This window comes from Trichogramma pretiosum, unplaced genomic scaffold (assembly GCF_000599845.2).
Source record: "Trichogramma pretiosum strain Unisexual culture from Peru unplaced genomic scaffold, Tpre_2.0 scaffold99, whole genome shotgun sequence".
Taxonomy (NCBI): Eukaryota; Metazoa; Arthropoda; class Insecta; order Hymenoptera; family Trichogrammatidae; genus Trichogramma; species Trichogramma pretiosum.
Genome location: NW_019640836.1, coordinates 357,747 through 382,910, shown reverse-complemented (window position 1 = coordinate 382,910; position 25,164 = coordinate 357,747). Strand labels below are relative to the sequence as shown.

General features: G+C 33.9%; 3 protein-coding genes across 6 annotated transcripts; 2 read left to right on the top strand and 1 right to left on the bottom strand.

Annotated features, from left to right (window-relative positions):
* Window positions 1–775: 775 nt before the first annotated feature.
* Window positions 776–5,168, bottom strand: LOC106655074. Its single transcript, XM_014375274.2, has 5 exons — window positions 4,750–5,168; window positions 4,528–4,689; window positions 4,221–4,462; window positions 2,382–4,146; window positions 776–2,311 (listed from the first exon to the last, which is right to left on the bottom strand). Exons 1-5 carry the CDS (start codon window positions 4,836–4,838, stop codon window positions 1,423–1,425), a joined length of 3,147 nt encoding a protein of 1,048 aa, XP_014230760.1. The 5' UTR covers window positions 4,839–5,168; the 3' UTR covers window positions 776–1,422.
* Window positions 5,169–11,315: 6,147 nt separating this feature from the next.
* LOC106655100 (ethanolamine-phosphate cytidylyltransferase) lies at window positions 11,316–13,808 on the top strand. 4 transcript variants are annotated; one of them, XM_014375312.2, is made up of 2 exons: window positions 11,316–11,591; window positions 11,973–13,808. In XM_014375312.2, the coding sequence occupies exon 2, from the start codon at window positions 12,052–12,054 to the stop codon at window positions 13,144–13,146; it is 1,095 nt and encodes a 364-aa protein (XP_014230798.1). In that variant the 5' UTR covers window positions 11,316–11,591; window positions 11,973–12,051; the 3' UTR covers window positions 13,147–13,808. The 4 variants fall into 4 exon arrangements, with proteins under 4 accessions (XP_014230798.1, XP_014230801.1, XP_014230799.1 ...); XM_014375315.2 differs by having other exon boundaries at window positions 11,316–11,595; XM_014375313.2 differs by lacking the exon at window positions 11,316–11,591 and adding an exon at window positions 11,633–11,750.
* A 1,105-nt stretch (window positions 13,809–14,913) lies between these two features.
* LOC106655148 (splicing factor 3B subunit 6-like protein) lies at window positions 14,914–16,476 on the top strand. Its single transcript, XM_014375369.2, has 3 exons — window positions 14,914–15,149; window positions 15,885–16,003; window positions 16,091–16,476. The coding sequence occupies exons 1-3, from the start codon at window positions 15,117–15,119 to the stop codon at window positions 16,314–16,316; spliced, it is 378 nt and encodes a 125-aa protein (XP_014230855.1). The 5' UTR covers window positions 14,914–15,116; the 3' UTR covers window positions 16,317–16,476.
* The last annotated feature ends 8,688 nt before the right edge of the window (window positions 16,477–25,164 follow it).

Here is a 25,164-nt window from a genome sequence, read left to right as displayed (position 1 = left end):
AATACGTGAAAAATTCCAAAAAATACGGTGTTACTCGATCTAAACGACGAACGATAAGGTTTAGTGTAGATGTCAATAAAAGCATAATTTAATTTACAAGTAAATAAATGTAAACAATTTTACTTTTCTGTCTGCTTCCAGTTTAGATAGGACATTTATAGGCATGCATCACTTACGAGATTATGAATTTTTTTGCGAATTATAAGTGTATCGAACAACGACAGTAAACGAAAATAATCAGAAATCTTGAATTATTCACATCAATGAACTAAATTATTACGTTATATTAGACACAGAAATTGAATAAGAATGAAAAATATTATAATTTTACCAAATATGATTATTAGATACTGAACTAACTACTAACTTGAAACCAAAAAAATATGTGCATACTGATAGTTTTAATCATCAAAATTGATACGTATTATAGATTATAGATTAGACGTATTATATATGTATATTGAATAAATAAATAAATAGTTGATACCTTTATTAAAATGAACATTATTCAATTTTTGCTGTTGAAAAAAAAAACAAAGAGAAAAGTTTCAATTCGTAACACGTAATTTTTTTAGTAAAACTTATTTAAAAATTCGTTTGTTTTGGTTGTGTAATAAAAATTTAAAAAATCAATACATTTAATAACAAAATATATTTATTAGAAGCACTTTTTCTTAGAAAAAGTACACGACAATTTTCCATATAACAAATTTTATTTTAATGGCAATATCAATACAAGTTTTAAATTTTTAAAAATCCAATAATTTGTACTTGAAATACGTTTTGTACTTTTTTTATAAAAACTTTTATTATTAAATTATATATGCTATTTTTCAATTATCATAATCAATGGATTAATAAGTCTTTTAATATTATTCCTTGCATTATCCTTTTTTCTAAGCATCATACCACAAACAAAATTGATATAGTATAATCGAAACAATTATTTTTTACAATTTATTTAATTCAGAAACTTTGGTGATTTAAGATATAATATAACTTCGTTAGAATTTTATTGAACTTTTAGTTCCCTTAAATCCCTGCAATTTAAAAACTGAATATATGAATGCCTTACATTTTAATTACATTAATTTAACTTCATTTAGTAATACTGTCAATTATTAGATGGTTAATTCATAAATGAATTTTATCACACACGTCAATAAGCTAAGTTGTAGTTACTTAATTGTCAGGCGAACATATCTTAAACGTCTAATTTGAATGACTGACAGAATATTATAAATTTAATATTATAATACTTCAAAATTTTTTTAAATCTTGTATATAACAATTGTTAAATATTTATGATAAAACTATATAAGCAAAATCATGTTCAAAACTGCTATAATATTCAATACTTAACTAGCTTTTGCACAATAGTCAATATAATACAGGCTTTATACAATTTAAAACTAAACAGAATTATAAATTATCCGGAAAAATTTGCCTTTCTCCTTCAATTAGAAATATCTGCAAAGCCTTAAACAATAGAAACCGTCCGAATTCACATTTTTCCTTGTGGTTCCATGTTGCCGCAATGCCATAATAATCACCTGATTTACAATTGCCTAATTTTCTAGTACCAAGTACATCAATCATCATAGCTTCTCGAGTGTAGGCTTCTACTGGAATAGTATTGTGGAAGACATGTAAAACAACCACACCTTTACCTTCATTCCATATGTCCAAAATTCGTTGAATTTTTTTATTATTTACTGCTTTTTGATCTTTAGATACCCAAATTTTAAAAGCATCATAAAGATGCGCATAAGGTCTCGATTTTTTACCTTTGCCAACATAGAAAATGGCAGATAAAAATGCCTCCCACTTTTCAGTTGTTTTCATATCAGCTGCTCTTCTTGGTAGATCTTGCGTTAAACGAGGATCAAGCAATAAGTAATTGAAAGAGCTTTTACTCGTACCTTCACGCCATTTTCTAGATGGGTTTGGAACGTCAAATTCGAAAAAAACTTTTCGTTCAATAGTTTCAAAATCGTCAATATTCTTTATCCAATCTATAGCAAGTAAAGAAGATTTCAACAAATTTTTTTCCTTGTTGAAATCAAGAGGATTTTGTGTTTTGGGTGCTAAAATTTCGTTTCGATGCACAGATTTTAATGCTTGAGACTCTAGTTTGTGAAGTCTTTTTAAATAAACTCGATGAGTCGTAGTTGTGATTGGTCCTGGATTTTGTCCCATATTTTCTAATCTTTCTCGTAAAGTTATTTTATCCATAACATACATTTCATTTGGTAAAGACTCCGACTTAAATGTACTGCATGTATAATACGAAGAAGTTTCTGATGAAGCACTAAAAAAATTAAAAATTAATTAGTATTTGACTAAAAGCTAGAAGTATATATAATTAAAATATGTACTACCAAGATGGTGCAACACAAAATCTTTTTTCAAGGAAAACAATGCCTTCGTCCAAATCTTCATACTTGTAGTCCTCTTCCATACTTAAAAATGAATCTAAATCAATTTTTCTGTATGAAGACAATGATTCATCTCTGATATAGATTAGATTATCATTTGATGATATTAGTGAGTTCACATCATTATGGTCAATTTTTATACTGTAGTTATCAGGTCTAGTATCATCGGATAAATCATGAAAATTGATTTCTTGTAAAGCATCATTATTCCTATCATTATCTGCATTTGATAATAAAGATCCTTGGGCAACTATTAGACTACTTGATAAATTAATGGTTTTTTCAAATGTTTGATTTATATTATCTAAACTTATTTTTTCTTCTTTTATTTGATTTTGATGATTCTCAATACAAATTTCAGATGGAAAATTTATTGACTGTTCTGTTGAAGAGTCTGACTTTATATCTGATTTCGAAATTACTTTAGTATCAAGCAATTCGACACCTGATATTTTGAGAGAAGTTGTTTTATTTGATTTCTTATCATAGCTATCCACATGGCTGTCAAATAAGTCACTTGAGTAGTTTGTTTTTTGAGTATAATCAGCTGAATTATTTTGCTCCAAATTGGGCAGAACATTATTTCGATGATTAGAAATATTTTTTGGATTTTTTTTCAATTTAATTGATTTTTGAAGATTGCCATTACTAGAAGTTATTAGGGTTTTAGATTTGCTATTGCTTGAATTAAATGGGGACAAATATTTTAAATGTTCATTCACTTTAGTTTTGTAATCATTATTTAATTGTTTTTTTAAAAAATTTTCACTAGTTTTGGTTACAGTCGACTTTCTAGGTGTTATAAAATACTTCTTTGGTTTGAGAATTTTTTTAAAATTTAAATCACTTGAGCTACTAGGTTCTAAAAATTTTTGTTCAACGACTTGAGAAATAAGAGAAGTTTTAGGTTTATTAGAGGTAGATTTAGCTTCTAAACTTTCTATTGATTCGTTATTTTTATCAATTAACTTTGAACTAATATGTAAATTTGGAGATTGACTGAGTATTGGTTCATGGAGCCAATCATTCTCTATTGATGAATTTTTATGTATAGAAGTATGTTGACTGCTTGGACTATTTTTTGTGAAGCTTTGAGAAACATTATGTTCAAAAAAACTTTCATCTGATAATTTATTGCTTTTGTTAATGAATTTTTTCGATTTTCTTTTTTTGAGCTCATTACGATGTTTGATAATTTGCAATGTCGACTGCCTCCTTTTTTTATTAGAAATCTGAGAATTATGTACTGACTTGGTGTTTCTTTCTTTTCTGCTAATACCAATTTTCTGTTTGGATTTAATATCTTTCAAAATATTTATACCTTCTGTTTCTTCGTTAAAAGATATATTATTTAAATCAATGTCACTCGTACAAGAATTAGATAACTGTGATATAATGTCATTAACCATATTTATCATCTTTTTTGATTCTTCTGTTTCAGAATTAAAAGCACTATCTTGATAATTATTATTTTTTAGATTATCACAGTATGTATCTAATGTTTCTTTCCTATTTCTGGAATTGACTAAATTCTTATCGCAATAAAGTAAACTTCCTGACTGACAATCATCAGAATATTCCGAGTTAATTTGAAAAAGTTCACTACAATCATCAGATAAATATGAATTTTCATCTGAATTATGTATAGATGGATTGCTTGATGCAGAATATTCAGCTAACATATCTCCAAGATTTACCAAGAGTTTATCTGATGAAATGAAATTCATAAATTTAATTAAAAAAATAAGTATTGTTCATGTCATGAAAAGGTTTATACTGTACCAAATTCTAGTTTATATTTTGGTATGATGTCATTTTTTCCATTTTCATTTTCCATGGCCATGCAATATTCACTAAGAATACCTACAGTTTCAAAATGATGTCCTTTAAAAGCATAATGAAAAGGAGAATAACATTCAAAATCAAGACATAATGGATCTCCTCCGTTGGCCAACAAAAGTTTTAAAATATTAGTTCGACCCCATGCTGCAGCGACATGAACTGGCGTCATTCCATCTATTGATCTAAAAAGTGTTATAGTTCATGAACACGTTTTCATTAATATGCAATGAAACTTAAATTAACTTACTTAACGTTTGGATTTCCACCATGTTGTAAAAATAACTTTGTGACTTCTTCTGCAAATGTTTGTGAATCATTGCCAATAACCAAATGAAATGGAGTGATACCATGAAGTGGCATCAACACATTGGGATCAGCATCTTTATCTTGTAGAAGTGTTACTACTTGTCTAAAATTATAATGACATCAATCATTGAATTTGATTTTAAAATAAATTTAAAAGACTCACTGAAAGTCGTTGTCTTCTATTCCATCGCATAGCGACGATGCAAGATACAAATCAGCTTTTTGTTTCGGCGTTGATATTTTGACACTCATTTTATTGACTGATGCTTTTTTATCACTTAATCATAACATTACTCTAAATTATAGATTACAATTTAAAGTCTTTTGACTTGGTCACTACCTGCTCGCGATACTATCATGTTTCACATGTAAACAGACAAGTCGCTTTGACCCCCACCGGACTTTTTTGAATCGCATTGCCAGACGTAAACATCATGTTGTCAGTTAAATAACATAGTGACGCATCTGGATTCTGAATAAGACAAGTTTGCCAATTTTATTTCTCAATATTGCCACCGATGTGCACTGAAAGCACTAATGGAGAGTCGAACTTTGATCTATATATATATAAACAACCAATATGGAGACTCAAAGCGTACTCTCAGGGTTCATGATATTTACTAATACAGATGTCGCTTTCAACAGTCCATTTAAACTCATGTTAATTGCTGGATAAACGACGCCATGTTGTTTGCTATAAATTTATCAAAGTTTGACGCTCGTGTAACGCGTTGTTTCATGATTCGACGTGCCGAAGATAGTTTAGTTGTCCCCTCTTCGTTTCTCGCAGTTCGCGGCTCGCGTGTTGACCATTTGATTCGCTCGCGGACAGTGTTGTGAAAAGGCTAGGCAAAAGTGTCCGACGCTTGCGCACTGATCGAAGCAGAAAACGGAGCATGACGTTTGCCAACTTAAGAACTGCGCGCGTATTTAAATCGCACACATAATGAATGCACACATTATTAAATAAATGAAGATTATGTATACAATTAAATGATCACAAAATTATGTAAACACTCACTTAAATTACTTTAATGATAAATTGCACAGCGAATACAAATAAATCTATTGTTCGATAAAAAATTATCTATCATATTAACATTTTTGCTGTGAAAAATGCACCATTCGTGAATAAAACGCTGACAATAACAACAAGTATGCTTCTTTTCGTTAGCACGGGTTTGAAAACAATACAAGCAGGTATTTGTCATGGAAGAGCTAGATTTGATCAAAGCTCGGGCAATTTCATTTCGAAAACTGTTTGGCTCGAATGAAGCATCAAACTCTTTGTTTTTCCCTAAAGTATTCATAAAATACATTATGAATGCCCCGCAACTATAACCATCTTCTTGCTCTTTGAATTCTTGCCCAATGGTCGACACTTCCCACGATATAGTATTGAGAAAATTTTGGCCACGAAGTCGACTTCTTTCCAAATATAATTGAAAATTTCGATGCGCTCGTATTGTACGAGGAGAAAAATCTTGTAGCGTCTCTTCGTAATACAAAGGGTCAAGGTGAATCAATTTTTTTTTAGCGATATCAACGACGTATAGAGTCCAATGGGAGTTCTCTAAGTATGGAAAAAACACATATCGTTTCAAATCTTCCTCTTTCAGATTGTACATCAGCCAATCTTGACTGTAATCGGTGGCATGACTTAATATGGACGTGCTCATTTCCGTAGTTATAAAAATCGCGTCCTTCCACTTCACTGACTTAATCTTGGCGTAACAATTAATCACTTCTCCAAAAATCCATCTTGGTGATTTTAGCGATAAAAAGGGTGTAGATAATAAATAAAATCCGTATGTCGGTAATATCGGGTGCAAGGGTGTTTTATATTGTCCAATGGTGAGGGAATCTGTGAAGTCGTGCATGTAGTATTCTATGTCGTCGTACAACCCATTTTCAAATAAAACAGTTGGCATTGTTGAAATTAATTCTCTGAAAAAAATTAAAGATATTTTAATTATAAGTTGTAAATTATTTGCTAAATCTAAGGGATGAATAGAGGATACCCGACGTTAATGGGATTTCGAATTCTAACAATGTGGACAAGATTTGAAATTGAGAGAAAAAACGACTCATACAATTGAAAAGGAAAAAATAAATGTAGCTCGTGCTCGATGGGACAAAGCGATTCTTAACAAACCGATTAACGAGATATCGGCGATCGTCGCGTGAATTACGAGCAACGACTTGCGGGTCATAATTCACTTGTTGAACGATGACGACCATAGAGAACTAAGAACGGGGCAGAAGGTGAAAAATGATGAAGTGAGGAGGACAGGTAAGATCAGTACCGAGATCAGAGCCTGAGGGTAAACGGACCCACCGGCGGGCTGTCACCTTATTTCCTTAGATTTCGATCTACAATATGCTGCATAATTGCGTTATCGTCAACTACTTCGATTTTCTGCTCGAGATCTATTTTTATAAACTGGAAGGTCATGCCGATCAGCAGTAGACGATTAGCACTATCTTCACCAGGTATTAACGTATAAACAATTGCCGCAGCACTTGCACACTTCAGTATTGAGCACTTATCAATTCCGCTATGGGCTGCAATTAGCCATGGGGAGTCGTATCGCCGTGTCACTCATCTGTCCACTGTACTTTTATGGGCTCTTACGCAAGAGACTCTGTACGTAGTACGAATATGAAATTATAATTACCATATGAGATAAAAATAATGATATACCTTGGCGATGACGACAACACAAGATCCTTAGTTTGAAGTGGCTGCAATGGCGTGGATGTAGATCTTTTTAAATGTATATTTTTAGGAAATGCAGTTTTGCACCAATCACAATACCGACAATTAATTGATCTTTTTTTACAACTAAAACACGCTACTTCCATTCCTTTCATATATAGAGGCTCCATCTGATAACATTTTTAAAAATATTTTTATTGTATAATTCGCTAATAGTAATTAATTTATTCTTATGACAAATGTATACCTTTTTAGATTTTTCATTCCTTGAGATAGAGCGGCCGTTTTGAATTTGTAGACGTTTTTTATTATCAACGACTGAATTTCGTTTTATCGGTACTTCGGAAACTGTAGTTGCCGTAACAATTTCTTCCACAGATTCCTGAAACGAAAAATTTGTCAACGAACGAAAATTGTTTATTAATATTGCAATGTTCATTATAAAAATACATACGAGCTTGGGACGTTTGGGCATTATTACACATTCATTGGATTCATCCATTTCGAAAATCGCTGAATTTTCGTGATTGCTTAAATTTTCTCGATCTTTCTCAATCGTGTGTATAATAGCCGGTACTTCGCTTGAATTCGAATCATTAGCTTCGATATCATTGTTGTCATTACAACCGTTTTCGAGCATGAAAAAGTTCAGTGAACTATGTACTTGTTCTTCTAAATCTGAGTTGAGTATAGAAATAATTTAAATAAATAATAAATTGAAATCGTTGAATAAAAATTATGAACGTACTTGTAACACTCGATGGAAAGTTCACAGTCTCGTTATTTTCATCGCATTCCATATTATGATTGAACAATAAAGCTAGAGAAAATAGAAAGTGATCGAGAAACATACATTTTAAGGAAAATTACAATCTGATATTGACATTTTTTTACATAGTTCACCGTTGCACGTGCGAAGCGTGAATCCCGGCGCTCTGCGCCAAGAACCCGCGCTGTTTTATAACTGAAAGCGAATAAATAGGGCCTGGTCTGTATCAACCGGGATTTTTGCATACAAACGCATAATAGTGAATATAAGAGTTTTTCCGAGTTTATAGAAGTTAGTATACCTTCAGCAAGAGTACCGTTATTTTTCTGTAATTTCTGCTTATCAATGTACTTGACTTTACGCCTGCTGTAGTGTACATCGTCTAATTTGCATTTTTTCACGTGTTCCGGGGAAAAGCCAAAATAGTCAGAGGCAATCATATTTTCTAGTTTAGCGATGTCTGGATTGGTTTTATACCTAGATTTAATTTCTCGGACCTCTTTAAGCATTTCGTCAGACGGCTGAAAATTGAGGATGCCACCTTGAATTTTTATTAGTTCAGAAGCAAATAATTCTGACTGTAAATTAATAAAACTGAGCCTATTGGTGCTCGCAGTTTTTATCAAATTAAGTTTGCTCCACATCCGCTCGACACTCGCGTTGGAATTGGCAATAGTTACAAAGAAAGTCAGAGCAAAGTTTGCAAGCTCTCTGAATATTTGCTTATTTTCATGATAGCAATTTAAAATTTTCAGCCAAAACACGTCTGCTTGCTCCTCCATGAGAATTTCTTCGTCGATATAATCACTCCATTCCAAAAGCAGTTTCCACTGCTCATTGATGTTGTTTCTTTCGATTTCGGAATATAAAATCGGACAACAATCTATCGCCGCATCTAACGTGGGGTTGGTTCTGTGAAATTCACTGCTCATAACATTGGTGGGATGAAAATATGACACTTTTACCGTAATCTTCTCCTCGAGATCAAGTCTAGTTTGCAATTGGAGACACGCTTCAATTAAAAAAGCTCGAAAAGATTTCAATAGAACACGTCGGTCAAGTTCTTCTTCCACTATCACATCAACAAATAACGAGTCGTGCGTAAACTTTCCTATATCGATGCAATTTAAATGCAACCACTCAGATTCGTTATGCGGATCGATATTTTTCAGGTTTTCTTGATTGTTATTTATATAATCTTTGTTAATAAATAGTTCAAAAATACTTGATAATAAATTTCTAATCAAGCTACTGTTTTCCCCAATTATAGGCTGAACCGACTGTAAAGTTGCATTAGCGACGTTGAATTTTTCTAAAATAAATTCTAAAAACTGTAACGTCACGAAAACTTCTGACTGCATCAATGATTCGTTAATTTCAGATGCATATTTTGGGCATGGCGTGATTTTTGATTGTTTGTCGAAAAATTCTAGGAGCGCAGTCCATCTGCTAAGAATATAACGTACAGAATTATAAACTGTTAGCCATCGTGTCGGACATGGATATAAGGGTAACATCGGCGTTACTTGAGAAGCTCTTTGTACACCCTCCCACATCTTCAATCGTTTTGGACTTGCTCGAATATAGGTAGTAATGGAAGACATTAATTTTATGCTATCAAAATTCAACTTTTCATAAGCATATTTAGTACACAAATGCTGAATGTGGCAGTTGCACGGATTAATAAAAATATGCGGTAGTCGTTTTTTTAATCTCGAGGCAACCGAATCGTGCTCACCCATCATTAGGTTGCAGGTATCGGCACAGAACGCAGTTATATTTGTAAGAGGGATTTCGGCGTCAAGGAAAGAATTAACAATTAAATTTTCCATGTGTTCAGCTGTTGCGATCGTTCCGGGTTTGTCGTAAACACATATAAAATCCCACAGAATTTCCATGATTTTATTGTTACTAGGATCCACATAACGCACGACTATACCTAGACTGTGCACAGATGAGACGTCTGTTGTTTCATCGACGATTATGGAAAATTTATCACTTTTTAAAATATTTTGTAGGTATTTTTTATGAGACACAGCTAACACTCGTTGTATAATTTCGCCTGATCGATGTCGATCTAATTTCATGTTTTTCACGATTTCCGAATCATCAATTTCATTCTTAATGAGTGGAATGAACGTAGAATAAAGTAACTTCGGCAAATTATGTTCCACGAGTAGTCCGCACAGTTTCAATTCTACACTAGCCGTTTTTCTTTGGAGCTCGATGTAATGTTCATTATTTTGATTTAGTGAATTAAAATGCTGATCAGATTTTATGTGGTCTTCTACGACACTTTTTTTATAAGTGAGCTCTTTATTATCACACACCGAACAAAAAGCTTTATTGGCATTGCTAGTGCATGGTATTAACCAATCCTTGTACCAAATTTTCCACTGATTTCTACCGGAATTATTTGACGAGGAATTTCTTTTTCTACCCATGATCGTGAACGTGAACGTTATAAAAAGAACAATTAATAAAACTAAATGACAAGTTAAAGGAATAAGTCAGCACGCTGAACAGTCGATGTTCACTGTGCGAATATTTTATCCAACTGATTGACATGAGCAAATACAATCGCCGACTTTTTGTTGCATCTCAATTCGGGAAAATCATATGCTCGGGCTGTATGAACGTTTCGCGAAAATTCAAGCTGCTTGCGAGTCGCCTCTCAGGAATCGCGTCTTGAGCGGCGGCTCGCAGATACACGTACGGCTCGCCGCGGCATACGCGCTCGCATCATTTCCTAAGAAATTCGACTACTTTTTTTCAACGATCATTCCAAACAGTTTGCAGACATTTATATATTATATCTACAACCGAATCATTTTAATATACATTTAACAACGTTCTCCCAGACAATCATGTACCGACTATTAGACGAAAATAAATAAACCAAAAAAAAAACATGAAATGGAGGAGTATTTTGTTTAATAACTTGTCAAGCAATAATGTCATTTCTATATACTGTGAAAAAAAATATATTTTACAAATTTTTTGTATACATGATATATCTTCATTGATATCTTATTATTAATGTGTGCAGAGTACAGTTTAAATCAGCGCGCAGTTCTTAAGTTGGCAAACGACATGCTCCGTTTTCTGCTTCGATCAGTGCGCAAGCGTCGGACACTTTTGCCTAGCCTTTTCACAACACTGCTCGCGGAGCGCATTAGACTTCCGATAAGACAAACGCGCTTGCGCTCAGGCAATAAAGTCGATGATGATGTGATGGGGCGGCCCTCGCGGCAGCGCGAAAAGATCAAATTCCGACTATAATAGCCATCACGGGTTGATGGCGTGATGTCATTCAGATTACTAATGTACCTATATATACGTGTACGGTAATCGCTGTCGTGGAAACGCATAGTTTGTAGTGTGTGCGCCTCTATTTCGTACTCGGTACACGTATATATGTGCATATATATGAGTTACATTTAATGAGTCTTGACAGAACGTCAATTCGAATGACTACCGCACGAGTTTGTCAGGGTCACAGATTATCACCTTCATGGTATGTATGTAATCAACTGCTTACAAATTCATGTCGTGTTTCGCAAATTTGCCAGTTTTTATTTTCTGACATTGATGATAAAACATTCTAGTATTTTTCCGCATTAAGATACTTCGGCTCGTGGGTGTGGTGTTTAAAATACGAATCCGTATTCTGGAGGTATTAGGAGTACCTACTAGTGCTTGTTAAATGTTGAGTGTATGCGATTAGAACAGTTCATATTTATATCAAATTGTTTAAGTTAGTACATTATACTCATTGAGAAAAATCACTGCTTGCTAATCAAACCATTGAAACATACCTCAAGCATATTAAATTTATTATATTACAACATTTTAATGTATTTATCATCATGTTAATTATCAAATTTTGTTTTTACAGAGGTACACAACTTGACTGTATGATAACTCAAGATCTTAAAATTCACTCAAATTCCTGTGCTAGTTGATACTTATTCAATATGTCTGAACAACAGAAAGAAATAAGAGTTTGGTGTGATGGCTGCTATGACATGGTACATTTTGGCCATGCTAATTCATTGCGCCAAGCGAAAGCCTTAGGTGATCACCTAGTAGTAGGAGTTCACACTGATGAAGAAATTACAAAGCATAAAGGGCCACCTGTTTTCACTCAAGAGGAAAGATACAAAATGGTTCGTGGAATTAAATGGGTAGATGAAGTTGTTGAGGGTGCTCCTTATGTTACCACTTTAGAAACTCTAGATAAATATGATTGTGATTTTTGTGTTCATGGCGATGATATTACCATGACAGCAGATGGTGTTGATACCTATCATCTTGTAAAAGCAGCTAATCGTTACAAAGAAGTAAAGCGCACAGCTGGGGTGTCAACAACAGATTTAGTAGGCAGAATGTTATTAATGACAAGACAACATTTTAAACAAGGAGACAGTGAGTATAGTATGGATAAAGAACCAAGTACAAGTATGGGACAAGATAGGCAAGCACGAAGTCCATGGACGGGGTGTTCTCAATTTTTACCAACTACTCAAAAAATCATTCAATTTAGTGATGGAAAAAGTCCTCAGTTGGGTGATAAAATAGTTTATGTAGCTGGTGCCTTTGATCTGTTCCATGTGGGTCACTTAGATTTTTTGGAAGTTGCTAAAAAAGAAGGCGACTATTTGATTGTTGGATTGCATACGGATCCAGCAATCAATCGATATAAGTGCGGAAACTATCCGATAATGAATTTACATGAACGAGTTCTTAGTGTATTAGCTTGTAAATATGTAAATGAAGTTGTGATAGGGGCTCCTTATGAAGTTACTAAAGATCTAATGGAACATTTCAATGTATCCGTTGTGTGTCATGGGCAAACTTCAATAATGCCATGTGAAGATGGTTCAGATCCTTATGAAATACCAAAGCAAATGAATAAATTCAAATCATTAGATAGTGGTAATGATATGACAACTGAAAAAATTGTTGAAAGAATAATACGTCACAGGTTAGACTATGAAAATCGGAATCTAGAGAAAGAAAAGAAAGAATTTGCTGTATATCAAGCATTTATAAAACAAAAAAAAGTTTAAAGAGTTCTAGAAGTTATAATTATGATTGTAATGATTATTGTTCCGTTTTCTATTTCATAGAGACAAAGAAATCATTGTATGCAATAATAGGATTTGCGTTAATAATATCTCATTAATGAAAGATAATATTATTTTTGTTGTTTTACTTTTTATGGTGTGATAGTACATTCAAAATGGTATGAGATATTCATAGTTTGTACAGTATCTGCAGCACTTGTATTGTTATGTAAATTATGTAGTATGGTTTATTTTAAACTTTCTAAACTGCAATGAAATCCTATATTCATAATGTTTGATAATAGATGTTATTGTATGAGTATATGCATGAGTTTAGAATAATAAGTGATGATTTTATTTCTAAAAATTATCTATTTTTTATAACATGTATAAAACTTTATTGACAAAAATGTAAGTCAAAATAAAAATTAGGCAAAATAAACTTCAGTAAACATTGGAAAAATATATTTATACTATCAATGACATACTGCAAAATGAATTTTTGTCATTTTTGTATATTAGGTTCATGATTTGCTACTTTATCGAAATCTACTGAAGCAATAATTTTACACACAAATGAATGTATAACGTATAACAATTTTGTACACTTTACTAAAATATAAGACACAAACAAATACATAAATAAAATTAATCATAAAAACAAATGTAATGAATTATTTCAAATTATTAAAATTGTTTGGTGATTTTAACATCAGTTGGAATACTGAAATGATGGTGAGACATTTTCAGGCGCTTAGTAGTCAGTACTATATACTTTCAAGTATACTATGCTATCATGTAACATTAGTTCAACAATTGATAGCAAATTTAATTATAATTTCTACAATAACTTTGCATCATGTGGCATTATGAAAATATTTTCTATCAAAACTTTTAAAAAAGAGTTCAGGATGACGAAAAATTGTTTTTTTTTTACATTTGTAGTTTTGCTAAACATTTAATTTTTAATACTTTTGAATTTTCTTAAAATCTACGCCACTTTTTTTGTACAAGTTGCTTGCACATGTTTTGTAATGGACAAATAAATTATATATATTTTACTGCAATCTGTAAATATGCTACGTTTTAATTTACTACTTTAATTTATAAATGACTAATTTTGATAAATTTAACTATCTTTTCTTGTTGATACTTACAAAATTCCTAAATTTTTTTCATTCACAATGCAATAACAAATTTTAAAAGTCGGACACTCAAGCTGAACAAAAACCCAAAATTTTGCGAAATCGTTTCTGATGTGTGCCAAAATTTATTTATGCTCGAAATTGTACCCGGAGACCCCAACAGAAAAAGTATATAAAAAAGATTAAAAATAAAAGTTAAAATATTATAAATTATGAACTGGAATATAATGTAAAAATATGTAAATCTATATAATTGGACCGCCAATACATTTTACGTTTTCTTTCATATTATTTTATAGGCGATAAGTCTTAATTATTAAATTACTATTTACAACCTAGATATAATTTGGAAATTAAAAAGTCTCTTGTTAATACTGCTACCAAAATATTAGTATTTTAGGAATGTAACGACATCATTGATTATTATGATTATTATGATAGATTAAAAAATAGTTTTTCAATGCAATATTATTTATTCAATGCATCAAAGCCTTAAACTGACTACTTTATCAAAAAAAAATTTATATCTTCGCGGTTTTCTACATAGCATGCCCACATAGACGAATAGTTACTTAAGATGGCCCACAGATAGCGCTTGTTTTGTTTCTGCCAGGCTGCAGTCGCCCGTCAGTCAAGCATTGTAGTTGATAGCTTGTTCCTTGTAGCAGACCGCAGAACGCATATATATTACGTGTAGGTAGTCATTTGAAATTTAGCGTGCAGTGGCAAGCTTGTTTTCATAGTTGTCATTCGTGCTTATTGCGGACTATAAAGTCAAAAAACATTAACTTTCCGTTTGAACTTGTTTCAATAATCTTTTACTTCAAAATGGCTATGGCAGTATTGCAACGTCGTGCAAATGTAAGTATTAAACAATCCAATTATTTTTTTTGAACTTAACCTCAAAAATATTCGGTCAATACATTATTATATTTTATTGTTGACAAAGTTTTCTGAGAGTTATGAATTTTTGATACATTTTTATCAATTTTCTCTTTAGTTCTTCATTGAGTTAAATGTTTTATCTAATCATTCATAAGTTAATATTAAGTAGTAATTAATAACTAACAAATATAATTAGCAAGTAGTTTGAAATTCATTATTCTATACTTTGTCATCAATGAAGTAAAATTGAAAATATTTTAACTAATGTTATTAAATTAGTCAGTAATTTAACTATTACTTTAACTATACTTTTAAGTAAGACCTAGTTGTAATAAATTTGGAGTTATTTTCTAGATTTCCTTATAGCTTTCTCAAAATCTTAATGATTTAGTTACAATGCAATAATAGCAGTTAATATAGAATAATCTGTTAATGTTAACATTTGTGTTTATTTAATTAAAAATTTATCTGTGTAACTCAAAATTCATTAATATCACATTTGTTATGAAGAATGTCAATGTATATATCATAAAATTAGTTTATCATCAGCTTTTCTTGTTGTAGTAAATCCAAAAGTATATATTTGGAATTACTTAATTATAGTGCATCTGAGCAAATACTTTCTAAAAACAACCTGCCCTAGTGTATATGCCTTTACTGATAACTTTAACTTTACTGACTTTGTTTATATAAAATTTTTTTATATTGCAGGTGAGGCTTCCACCAGAAGTAAACAGGACTCTCTACATTAGAAATTTACCATACAAAATTACAGCTGAAGAAATGTATGACATATTTGGAAAGTACGGAGCCATTAGACAAATTAGAGTGTAAGTGCAAATAATCTTTTAAACTTATGAATTTGATATGATAAAATATTCAATCATGTAAATTAATCTTTGTCATTTCATTTTTAGTGGTAATACAGCAGAAACTAGAGGAACTGCATTTGTTGTTTATGAAGATATTTTTGATGCAAAAAATGCCTGTGATCATCTCAGCGGTTTCAATGTCTGTAACAGATATTTGGTAGTTCTGTACTATCAAAGTAATAAAGCATTTAAAAGAGTGGATGTTGATAAAAAAATGGAAGAAATAGACAAACTCAAAACAAAATATAACTTGCACGATGAGTCTAAGTAAACCAAAGTTTCTGGTATTTTACCTTCATTGAAAATGTATATATAGTATGTATCTCATTATGATTATAATCAAATTGGTAAAGTGATGTCATTGTTATTATTAAGTTGAAAGTAAAAATAAGGCTTTTTGTAAAAAATAAAAAAAAGGAGTTTTTCAATCATATTGAATGGATTTGAAATTTCGTTCAACTTTGATCATTTTACCCTCGCGTAAAAAAATGTAAAGTCGAGAGGAAGAAGGCTTAGCTCACTGTTCAGGCTACAAAAGACAAATGATGATGTTAAATGCGTATATACCGCATTTAGATAGACGTATTTAGTCGGTAGTCGGGTTTCGAAGATTACTTTTTAACCATAGTAGCCCGTCGCGTCTGAAATCATGCAGAGTCGTTGTCTCGTTATACGTCATATATAGCTATATTGAGCATATATAACCGCTAAAGCGCATATATACAATAAGCTGCCGATAGATATATGTAAGTAAGACTATGTCTTTCGAGTGTTGCGGCGATGCTCGCCTCAACGGCGAGACCTTCATCGAGGTGATAAGCACGGCTGCTCGGGGCATCGGGAGTTTTTTCAAAAATCACGGCTACACGACCGAGTTTTTGCTGTTGGTGGTGTACTCGATCGGGCTCATCGTCATTACCAGCGTGTGCTGCCGGCTAACTCGCTTTCATCGGCGTTCGCCTAACAGAGGTTAGACTCCAAGTAAAAACCGCAGCTCTTTCTATATGTATATCGCTCTCCATAAACATCGGTGTAATTTCGCAGTGGCCGACGCATCGAATTAACACTCGGTCCTCGATGCACACTCACAAGAATGAAGAATGCCAGTTATGAGCGAGAAAATGTAAAAAGGACAGGCAAAGTGATGGACTCGAGAGAGTCAGTGACATACATTTTTGAGCTTTTTGACGAGGCCTTAGAAAAGTGGAAACATCGATTGATAACAAAAAGTACTCGCGACTACGCAGCGAAGAGCAAGTGCGAGCAAATGCCAATAGGGTGCACAGCTCGAGAAAACAAGACTTTAAATCTCTAAAAAACAATAAATTATCCGTTGAACCGATGGTGAACAATCTATTTTTTAAATAAAAATAATAACAAGTTGAATGAAATAAAGGAGATTTTTGAAAAAATTGAAAGTACAAGTGTTTGTCAACCTGCCTCAGAGTTCTCTGAAATATTTTGCCGAAAGCTTAAAAAATAAAAAGATAAAGTTAAATGGTACGGATAGAGCCGAAGCGGCGGAGGTCGCAAGCTCTTTGGCAAATCAGCCAGTCATCGAACGCCGCAGAGGCGAGCTGCAGTTCCGTCGTAGCCGGTGGTAATTCGTCCACGCGGACGAGCGAGTAAAAACGACGACGACGACGAGTCGGGGTGGTAGCGACGAGTGCCGGCCAATCGAACGTCACTGATACACATCGCATACAGAGGGTACAGAACTGCAGGAATCAGGCAGACGAAGGCACGATGAAGACGACGAGGAGGTCGAGTGCGGTCACGAGCTCGGTGCGCGGCGCAAGCATAAGGAGCACGCTTGGTCGCTCGCAGCAACTGCCGCTGGCGAAGGGTCAAGTCCTCGCGGCAACAGCTGACCTCGCCGCGGCTCTCGGCATTGAACCTCGCGTCGGATGAAGCAGAAAGTCGTTGCGTGTGCAGCTTGCGCCCGGTTACTCGTACTCGGTGCAGCTCCGCAGTCCACGGACAACATCGAATCGCTTGTGCGCGGGGAGCCTTCGTGCAGCAGCCATGTGCCCGAGCGCAGCACGTGGATGCATCCTTAACGATACGCGCCTGCAGCTCTCGTCGCCTCGATCCTGCATCGATGCATTCGTCGGGCCGCATCTCGTGCGCCGATATTCCGACGCGATATCCATGCGATATCGTTGAATGAACGAAGCAGCGAACAACGGAGCATACGCAGGTACGTGAGCAAAGTTGAGCCAATGATTAAGGAGGATGCAGTTGCGCTTCTCCGTTGCATCGTCGCATCAATTAGCTTTCTCTGCGCGATAGAGCCGCGCACCCATCGATGCGTGGGTGGGGAGCTTCGCTCTGCGGACTGCGTAGGGCTATATTCAAGCCCACGGTGCACCACATAAATGCAATATGCATGTGCTCGCGAGAAAGTAGTCATGAATTTGTCGATACTCGTGCATATCGTGAGCATGTGGGCGATGCATTCTCGAATATGACTAAAACCGCAGCTATTAGTTTCGTTGGTCGCATTGCTGCTGCTGCGCTGCAAGCCCGTGTGGCATCCGGCGCACACGCCATACTTACCTGCGCGACTTTAATCCAAATTACCGCAAACTAGAACAATTTCCCTTTTATCCTCTCGTACAAAAAATACCAAACGAGTCATGCTTCGTGTGTTTATGTGTCTTTGTCTGACCATGGACGAGCGATGCTTTTGCAACGGAAACGTCAATCGCTTTTGCCGCCTTATTGCCCCATTTTTTACCTATAATTTATATTTTCGATACATTTCAATTCTTCCGACATTTACTTCTTATTTTTTGAATTGAAAGTAAGTCACGAATGCACAGGTTATAGCATACCTTACAATGAGTTACAGTTTCTTTACTACTTCAAGTGTATGAAGTAACAAATGTCAATAATTTAATAAATAAATCCCAAACGATGACTCTTCTACTTGCATCTTTTTTTCATATTAAAATAAAAACTAAGGTACAATTTCAAAAATTCTACATCTCTAGAACTTATCGTGTTACTATTTATTTTTGTAACGAAAATTTGCCCCGATGTTTATAATAAAAGTATAAAAATATTGATTTCCAAATTCCTAATGACCGAGTTGAAATTTAACCCCCTAGCTCGATGATACGTTTTAATTACAAATATTCTTTTTTTATTTGTACAATCACACGAGCGAACTGCTTTAAAATATGTAACCCGAGATGAAGAGCTAGCTCTGCAATGTTTTATACTCGGTGTCTTTTTCCATGGAAAGATTAAAGTTAACATGTGTAATATAAGCTATACGATACTAACAACAGTATATTATAATGTATACATAAAAACAGGTACATAAATGCACATGTTAATTTATCATAATCATTACTGAACATTATGAATCGAGAATAAACTGCTAATATCGAGGCGAAAAAGTAAACACTTTATCTGTTCAATTTAGTAAGAATTGTTTGGGCGCATTATTAGACCTTGGCAAGCAATTCATTTTTCATTCATTCCCATCAATTCTCGTTTGTATCAAAAATATCGTTGCTCTTGTCATATAGTAGGGTATGAAAAATGTGTTTGCATGCGCTATCGTATTAGCATCTCTTTTGCAAATATCGCGTAATCGAATACATATGAATAAGTAGTTGCTCTATTCACATCAAATGAAATGAATCGATGTTCTTTTGATTTTTCCTGCGTTTTTTTGCAAAAATTTCATTCTTAAATTGTTGCAAGAACGGCTCGTATTTCATCGATAAAATTAATGGCGCATCGTGTGATTCGTCACGTACTCATCTATTGATCCAACGAATTAGTTAATCCTTCATCTTGAACAACTAAAAGATCTTCAAAAAGTTATATCCTTACTTTTAAAAAAATGTAGTAATTTATTGAAAGTTTTTTGTTAATAAATTATACGAATTCATGAGAAAAAAGTTATGGATCCCTTCTTTCTTGTTGAGACCATGATTGTGGTAACTGCTTAACATTCATCAAGTCTTTTTTCTAAAACATTCTGTCTAGAATTTTTTCCACCACCCCTTTGAACAGCTGGCTTTTTACACAACTTTCAGAGAGATCGTTGAACCCTGTTGCAGTTCTTACTATGTGTCCCCTTGAAAATGTATGCGTGGTTTTATAATCTACTTCATTTTCGTGCTTAGTCTATTTTCACTTCAATCTCCTTTTTCATTTCCATTAGTTCATATATGCAATATTGATTCGTTTGTTATTGCCAGAAAAAAATTATTCTAAACAAAGTAAAATAAAATTTTAATCCGATAATAGATATTATGGGAATCATCTTCTTTTATCAATATTGTTTTTTCAATAAAATGTGTGTAAATAGGTGCAGATAAGCGTGTAGATGTAGTAATCTCAGAAGTTCATTGACATAAAATCATATCAATAGATTTAAATGCAACATTATTTGTGACATGCACTTTCTTCAATTGAACTCCCGATGTATTATGTTTAGACCCACTACACTTGGTTACATAACATAGTCAAGTTCCAAGCAATTTATGCTTGTTATTCGAATGACGTAATAAGATGTTCGAGAATACTTTTTTGTGAATAAAAATGAATCCAGCGCGTCGAGCAGATATCAGCTAGAAAATGCAGGAAAAAAATAGGGAAAAAAGCCTTTCAAATAAAAACGAACGCTTTTATATAAATAAATGAGGATTTTGGCCAAAATGTTTGAGCGACGAAGATTACGTTTCCAACTAAGTGCCGTTCCGAAGTAAAGCATAAAGTACACGACAACGCAGCATAAGTAACAATTCGAAAAATTCATGCCAGCAAGCTAATACACGCAAGCTCGTGCAAAAATATATTTTCCTAGAGCTATTCCAAAAATACATGCAATACTCGAGCGCGTGCAGCTAGTGAAAGTGTGTATATGTGCGTGTATACGCACACAGATTGTAGTTTACAAGAGTAGATTTGCGCGTACATAGAAGGGTATGCTGTGTGTACTATGTGCGTCTGCAGAAATAGACAAACTCATAGAGAGAGAGAGAATTTGCAGATGCTGACTATGACGTTGCGTCCATGCGATACATAGTTATTGCTGCCCCTTTTTGCATGCGAGCGCGAAAAATATATTGTCTTGGTCGTCGTCGTCGTCATAGGGGATAAGTACGCGCGCATATATACGGTCATATAGCCCGCATAAAGGTCAGTGGCCGACCTAGCCCCCAGTAGTAGTTGTGCCCTCGCTCGACCCCGGACCTATTATAGTATAATATATTAGAAAAGAGTGCGTCGACGAGGCGGTACGCCAGTAGCGGCAGCGGATCTTCTGCTCTGTGTACGTACGACGCACAATTTATGCATATACAGAGGTGAACACAAGCTCGCACACACACACACACACACACAGCGTATCGTACGACAAGAGAGTCTGCAGCTACTCTTTTTGCTTCTAGCAATTGCTCGTTGAGTATGTATTAGCTCGCGTATACAAAATCGCTGCACATAAACAGAGGGGAGGAACTCGGCTGGTCTGCGCTGCATATGTGTATAGGCGCGCGTTACACCGCGTCAGCGTGACTATCTTGGGTCAACAACCCCCGAATATCTAGTTTCTCGTTTGACATGACTAAAATTTCACCCGGTCGACGCACACAACGTATGCATTTTCATTCGATTCATATGACGACGCGAATTTAATAAATAAATATCTCATAAGCCCAGTTGATTGATTCAAGTCTCGTATTTGCAATGATTAAAAGTGTTTAAAAAGTTAAAATGATTTCGTGTTCTGGCAACGTTGCGAGGGTTGATTGCGATATGCATGTAAACATGCTATACATGCGGAGGCCCTAAACTTACGTTGTACGGCCGTAGACAAATCTACTTTTGGAATGTATTCAACGATGCTCGTGTACACCAATGTACGAAATTAATTTGAATTTTTTGCTAGTTTTTTTTCTCCTTACCAAAAGTACTCAAAATTATCAAAAGTACTGGTTTATTTAAAAACCGAATTCTACTTAAAAAATATTGGCTAAATTACTCACTCTCACTCACTCTCTCTCTCTCTTTTACCCTCGTTTATTTATGTGACTTTATTTTTGCTGCTAGTTGTTTCAAGTTGATTAATGATTACGATTAATTTACATGGAAATTAATGAAAAATACGTTTAATGATTAAGCAGTGTTGTTCTTTCGGTGCTTGTGTAATATTGTACAAAAATAGAAAAAAGTTCGACACAAAGACTGGCCGCCTGGCATACTCCCTATAAAATATAAATTGAGTTGAAAAGATTATCTGGAAGCTATAAGAAAGTTGGGCAATGATCGCACTGCTCGTGTCGGACAGTGTCAGCGGCAACTGGTAGCAGCCTAGCGGTGCACTGCAGGCAGTTCTCTTGCCGCGGCTTGGCAGCAGCAGCAGCAGTAGTAGTAGTAGTAGTAGTTGTAGTAGTAGTTGTAGTAGTAGCAGCAGTAGCAGAGTCACGTGTGGGAAGACGACAATGCACTCTCGACCTCGCGCCCGATACTTCCAACAACGTGTCTGACGCGCTGCTGTTCTCTGCGCGGCTGCATAGTCTTTTATGCCGCTGCCTGTCTATAAACGCGCGCATAGGATAAACGTAGCCAGTTGGAGCTCCGCGCGTTGACTCCTTAGTATCGCATCTACGCATAATGAACCTTTTTTACACGTTTAGTACACGTCTAATTTATATTTACTCAAAAATGAGAAAGCACGACCACTTATTTAGCTTTTCTTGCTCTCAGGCACCTACCGACTTATCGTTATAGGTATAAATGACCATTAAAAACTTCACTTTGAAAATAAATACACATTTATTATTTACCTCAAAATCGTCATCTTTGTATTTTACTTGAGGAAGACAAAATGAAATGATAATCTTTTTGAAAGTTATTAAAAATTAACTTTACATTGTTGGGGTATACTAACTTACTTATCGTGAAATAATTTTATAAACAAAGTCGAAAAAAAGTCTTCAAATAGGATAAAACTCGCAGAGCTTCAGCGGATTTTTAATGGCTAAACTATGGAATGAGGAAGCTTCGAAGTTGGGGCGTTGCCGAAGGAATACGAAAGTCTGGGCTCAAGTCAGTGTTAGAAAACTCGTATTCTAGACTCGTACGCGCTCGCCCTGTACTTCTGTAGAATTTTTTGCCTATCCTTCCAATGTATGTATCTTAATGAGAAAGGGTGGCTTCGAATAGGAACGAAGGCCGATACTACTAAATGATTAGATCGTTACTACGCATAGCGAATTAGTAGCTTATTTTGACTGGATCAGAAAAATTATCAAATACTTGCCTATCCAGAGTAAATGGCTTCTTAAACGTAGATATATGAAAAAACCAAAAATATAACTGTCTGCGACGCGATTATGCTCAATAACACTTGGGTATAACACGCCACTTCGCAGATTCTTCATTAAATTACATTTGCGAGATATTCAAACAATTGAATGGAGGAGAAACCCGCCATAAGCTTACAAGGTCATTCAATTATTGATATTTATAACCATTGATGTACTTAAATATGATCTTTTCAATTTTTTTATTGTCATTTTAACTTTCACGCCATTAAGGCGAATCAAATAATTGCATCGGACCCGTTTCGCTTGTGGCTAAACTAATTCATCAATCGCCAAGCAAATTTAAGTCTACCATTCTCATGATACTTGTTTTGAATTCAATGTAGTTTTTTCGTCATTATCTATCTGCAAAAGAAAAATTATATAAACATTTACTTTTCACTTCAATTATCTTTAAAATGTTTAATTATTATTTTCAATTTCAATCTTATGAAATGACTTACGATGGTAAAAAGTGATTTATTATAGCTTTAATTTAATATATTATTCGACACAAATTTCATGCGTTCAAAAGTACGTCAAATTTTCAAGAATAAATGTAAGAAAGAGGATCATAACAAAAAAAGACCGTGAAGAAAAGTTCTGGCATGTGGAGTACAATCACAGGCCCTCGGAAATAATTAACACGCAGCCTTGACTTGACATTGACGACAAAAATTGAATTGTCCCCCAAAGGAGATTGATGCTGGGCTCGTGTACTTTGATCAAGCTTTAAAAATGGATCGTCCGTCAAAATAATCATAACTAATACGTTTTGGCGCATAACCCAAACGAGCACTTGCTTGCGCCTGCAGCCCCGAGGCTTTCTCATTCCCTCTCATCATATTATATGAGTAATACTACCATGTCAATTCTAAACATTGTTTCAACTGATTCGCATGAAAATTATTTTGCACGTGAGTACAGAGGCGTGCGTGTGTATGGTAACTGGGTCGTTGAAGGGTAGAGCTCTGGACACACTGGTGCTAATTTAGATTTTAATGCATTTGCAGCGTTGTCTTCTTGTTAACTGGGTAATAGATTCATTGAAAGTTTCCTGTTGTTCGTCGGTGCATTTTTTCTTTTATGCTTGGCCCACTCCATTGTTTTATTTAATACCTGCAGGGTTTTATATTTTCATTATCAGTTATTTCTTTTTTATAAATCTAAATTTCAATGTGAAATTTGTCATATTTTTCATTATTATAATATAGAAACTCAAATATTGAATTCGGTGAACTTGAATACTATAACTCATAATATTGTCACTTGGTTGATACTTTTTATTCGTGATGATAAAATGGAATTTACTCGACGAACCACAAAACCGGGAAAAAAATAAATAAATAGCTCGTAATATATTATGAATAATTTGCAATAATACTATATGGATCTAATATGCCTTCTGGGATTTGTTGTCTAGACGAAGCATGACGTAGTTACAAAAAGAATCTCTTAGTCATTTTTATGAGTTGTAGCCTAACAAAAATTTATGTGAATTTGATTTTTTATTTGTCTAATAGTATTCTTTATTAAATGCTGAAAATATTTTTTTAACAAAAATAATCAAATTCAAACAAAATAAGTAAAGCCATGTGGAAAAGAATTTCTCTCCGCATTATTAATGCAACTGATTTTTTTTAAAGTCTAATTGAATTTAGTATTCTCAATAAAGCTTTTTAACGAATTTCAGTTTTAATTTTAATATTGAAGCTCGTAAAGTGTAGTCTTTTTCTAAAATAGTGATAAACGTTATTAAGAGATAAAAGACTATGAAAAAATGTTACAGAA

Coding starts and splice junctions, on each gene's coding strand:
- LOC106655074 (XM_014375274.2), bottom strand. CDS start 4,838: ATGAGTGTCAAAATATCAACGCCGAAACAAAAAGCTGATTTGTATCTT. Junction 4,690..4,749: donor ATAGAAGACAACGACTTTCA/GTGAGTCTTTTA, acceptor TTATAATTTTAG/ACAAGTAGTAACACTTCTAC. Junction 4,147..4,220: donor AAAATATAAACTAGAATTTG/GTACAGTATAAA, acceptor TCATTTCATCAG/ATAAACTCTTGGTAAATCTT.
- LOC106655148 (XM_014375369.2), top strand. CDS start 15,117: ATGGCTATGGCAGTATTGCAACGTCGTGCAAAT. Junction 15,150..15,884: donor TATTGCAACGTCGTGCAAAT/GTAAGTATTAAA, acceptor TTTATATTGCAG/GTGAGGCTTCCACCAGAAGT. Junction 16,004..16,090: donor GCCATTAGACAAATTAGAGT/GTAAGTGCAAAT, acceptor TTTCATTTTTAG/TGGTAATACAGCAGAAACTA.
- LOC106655100 (XM_014375312.2), top strand. CDS start 12,052: ATGTCTGAACAACAGAAAGAAATAAGAGTTTGGTGTGATGGCTGCTAT.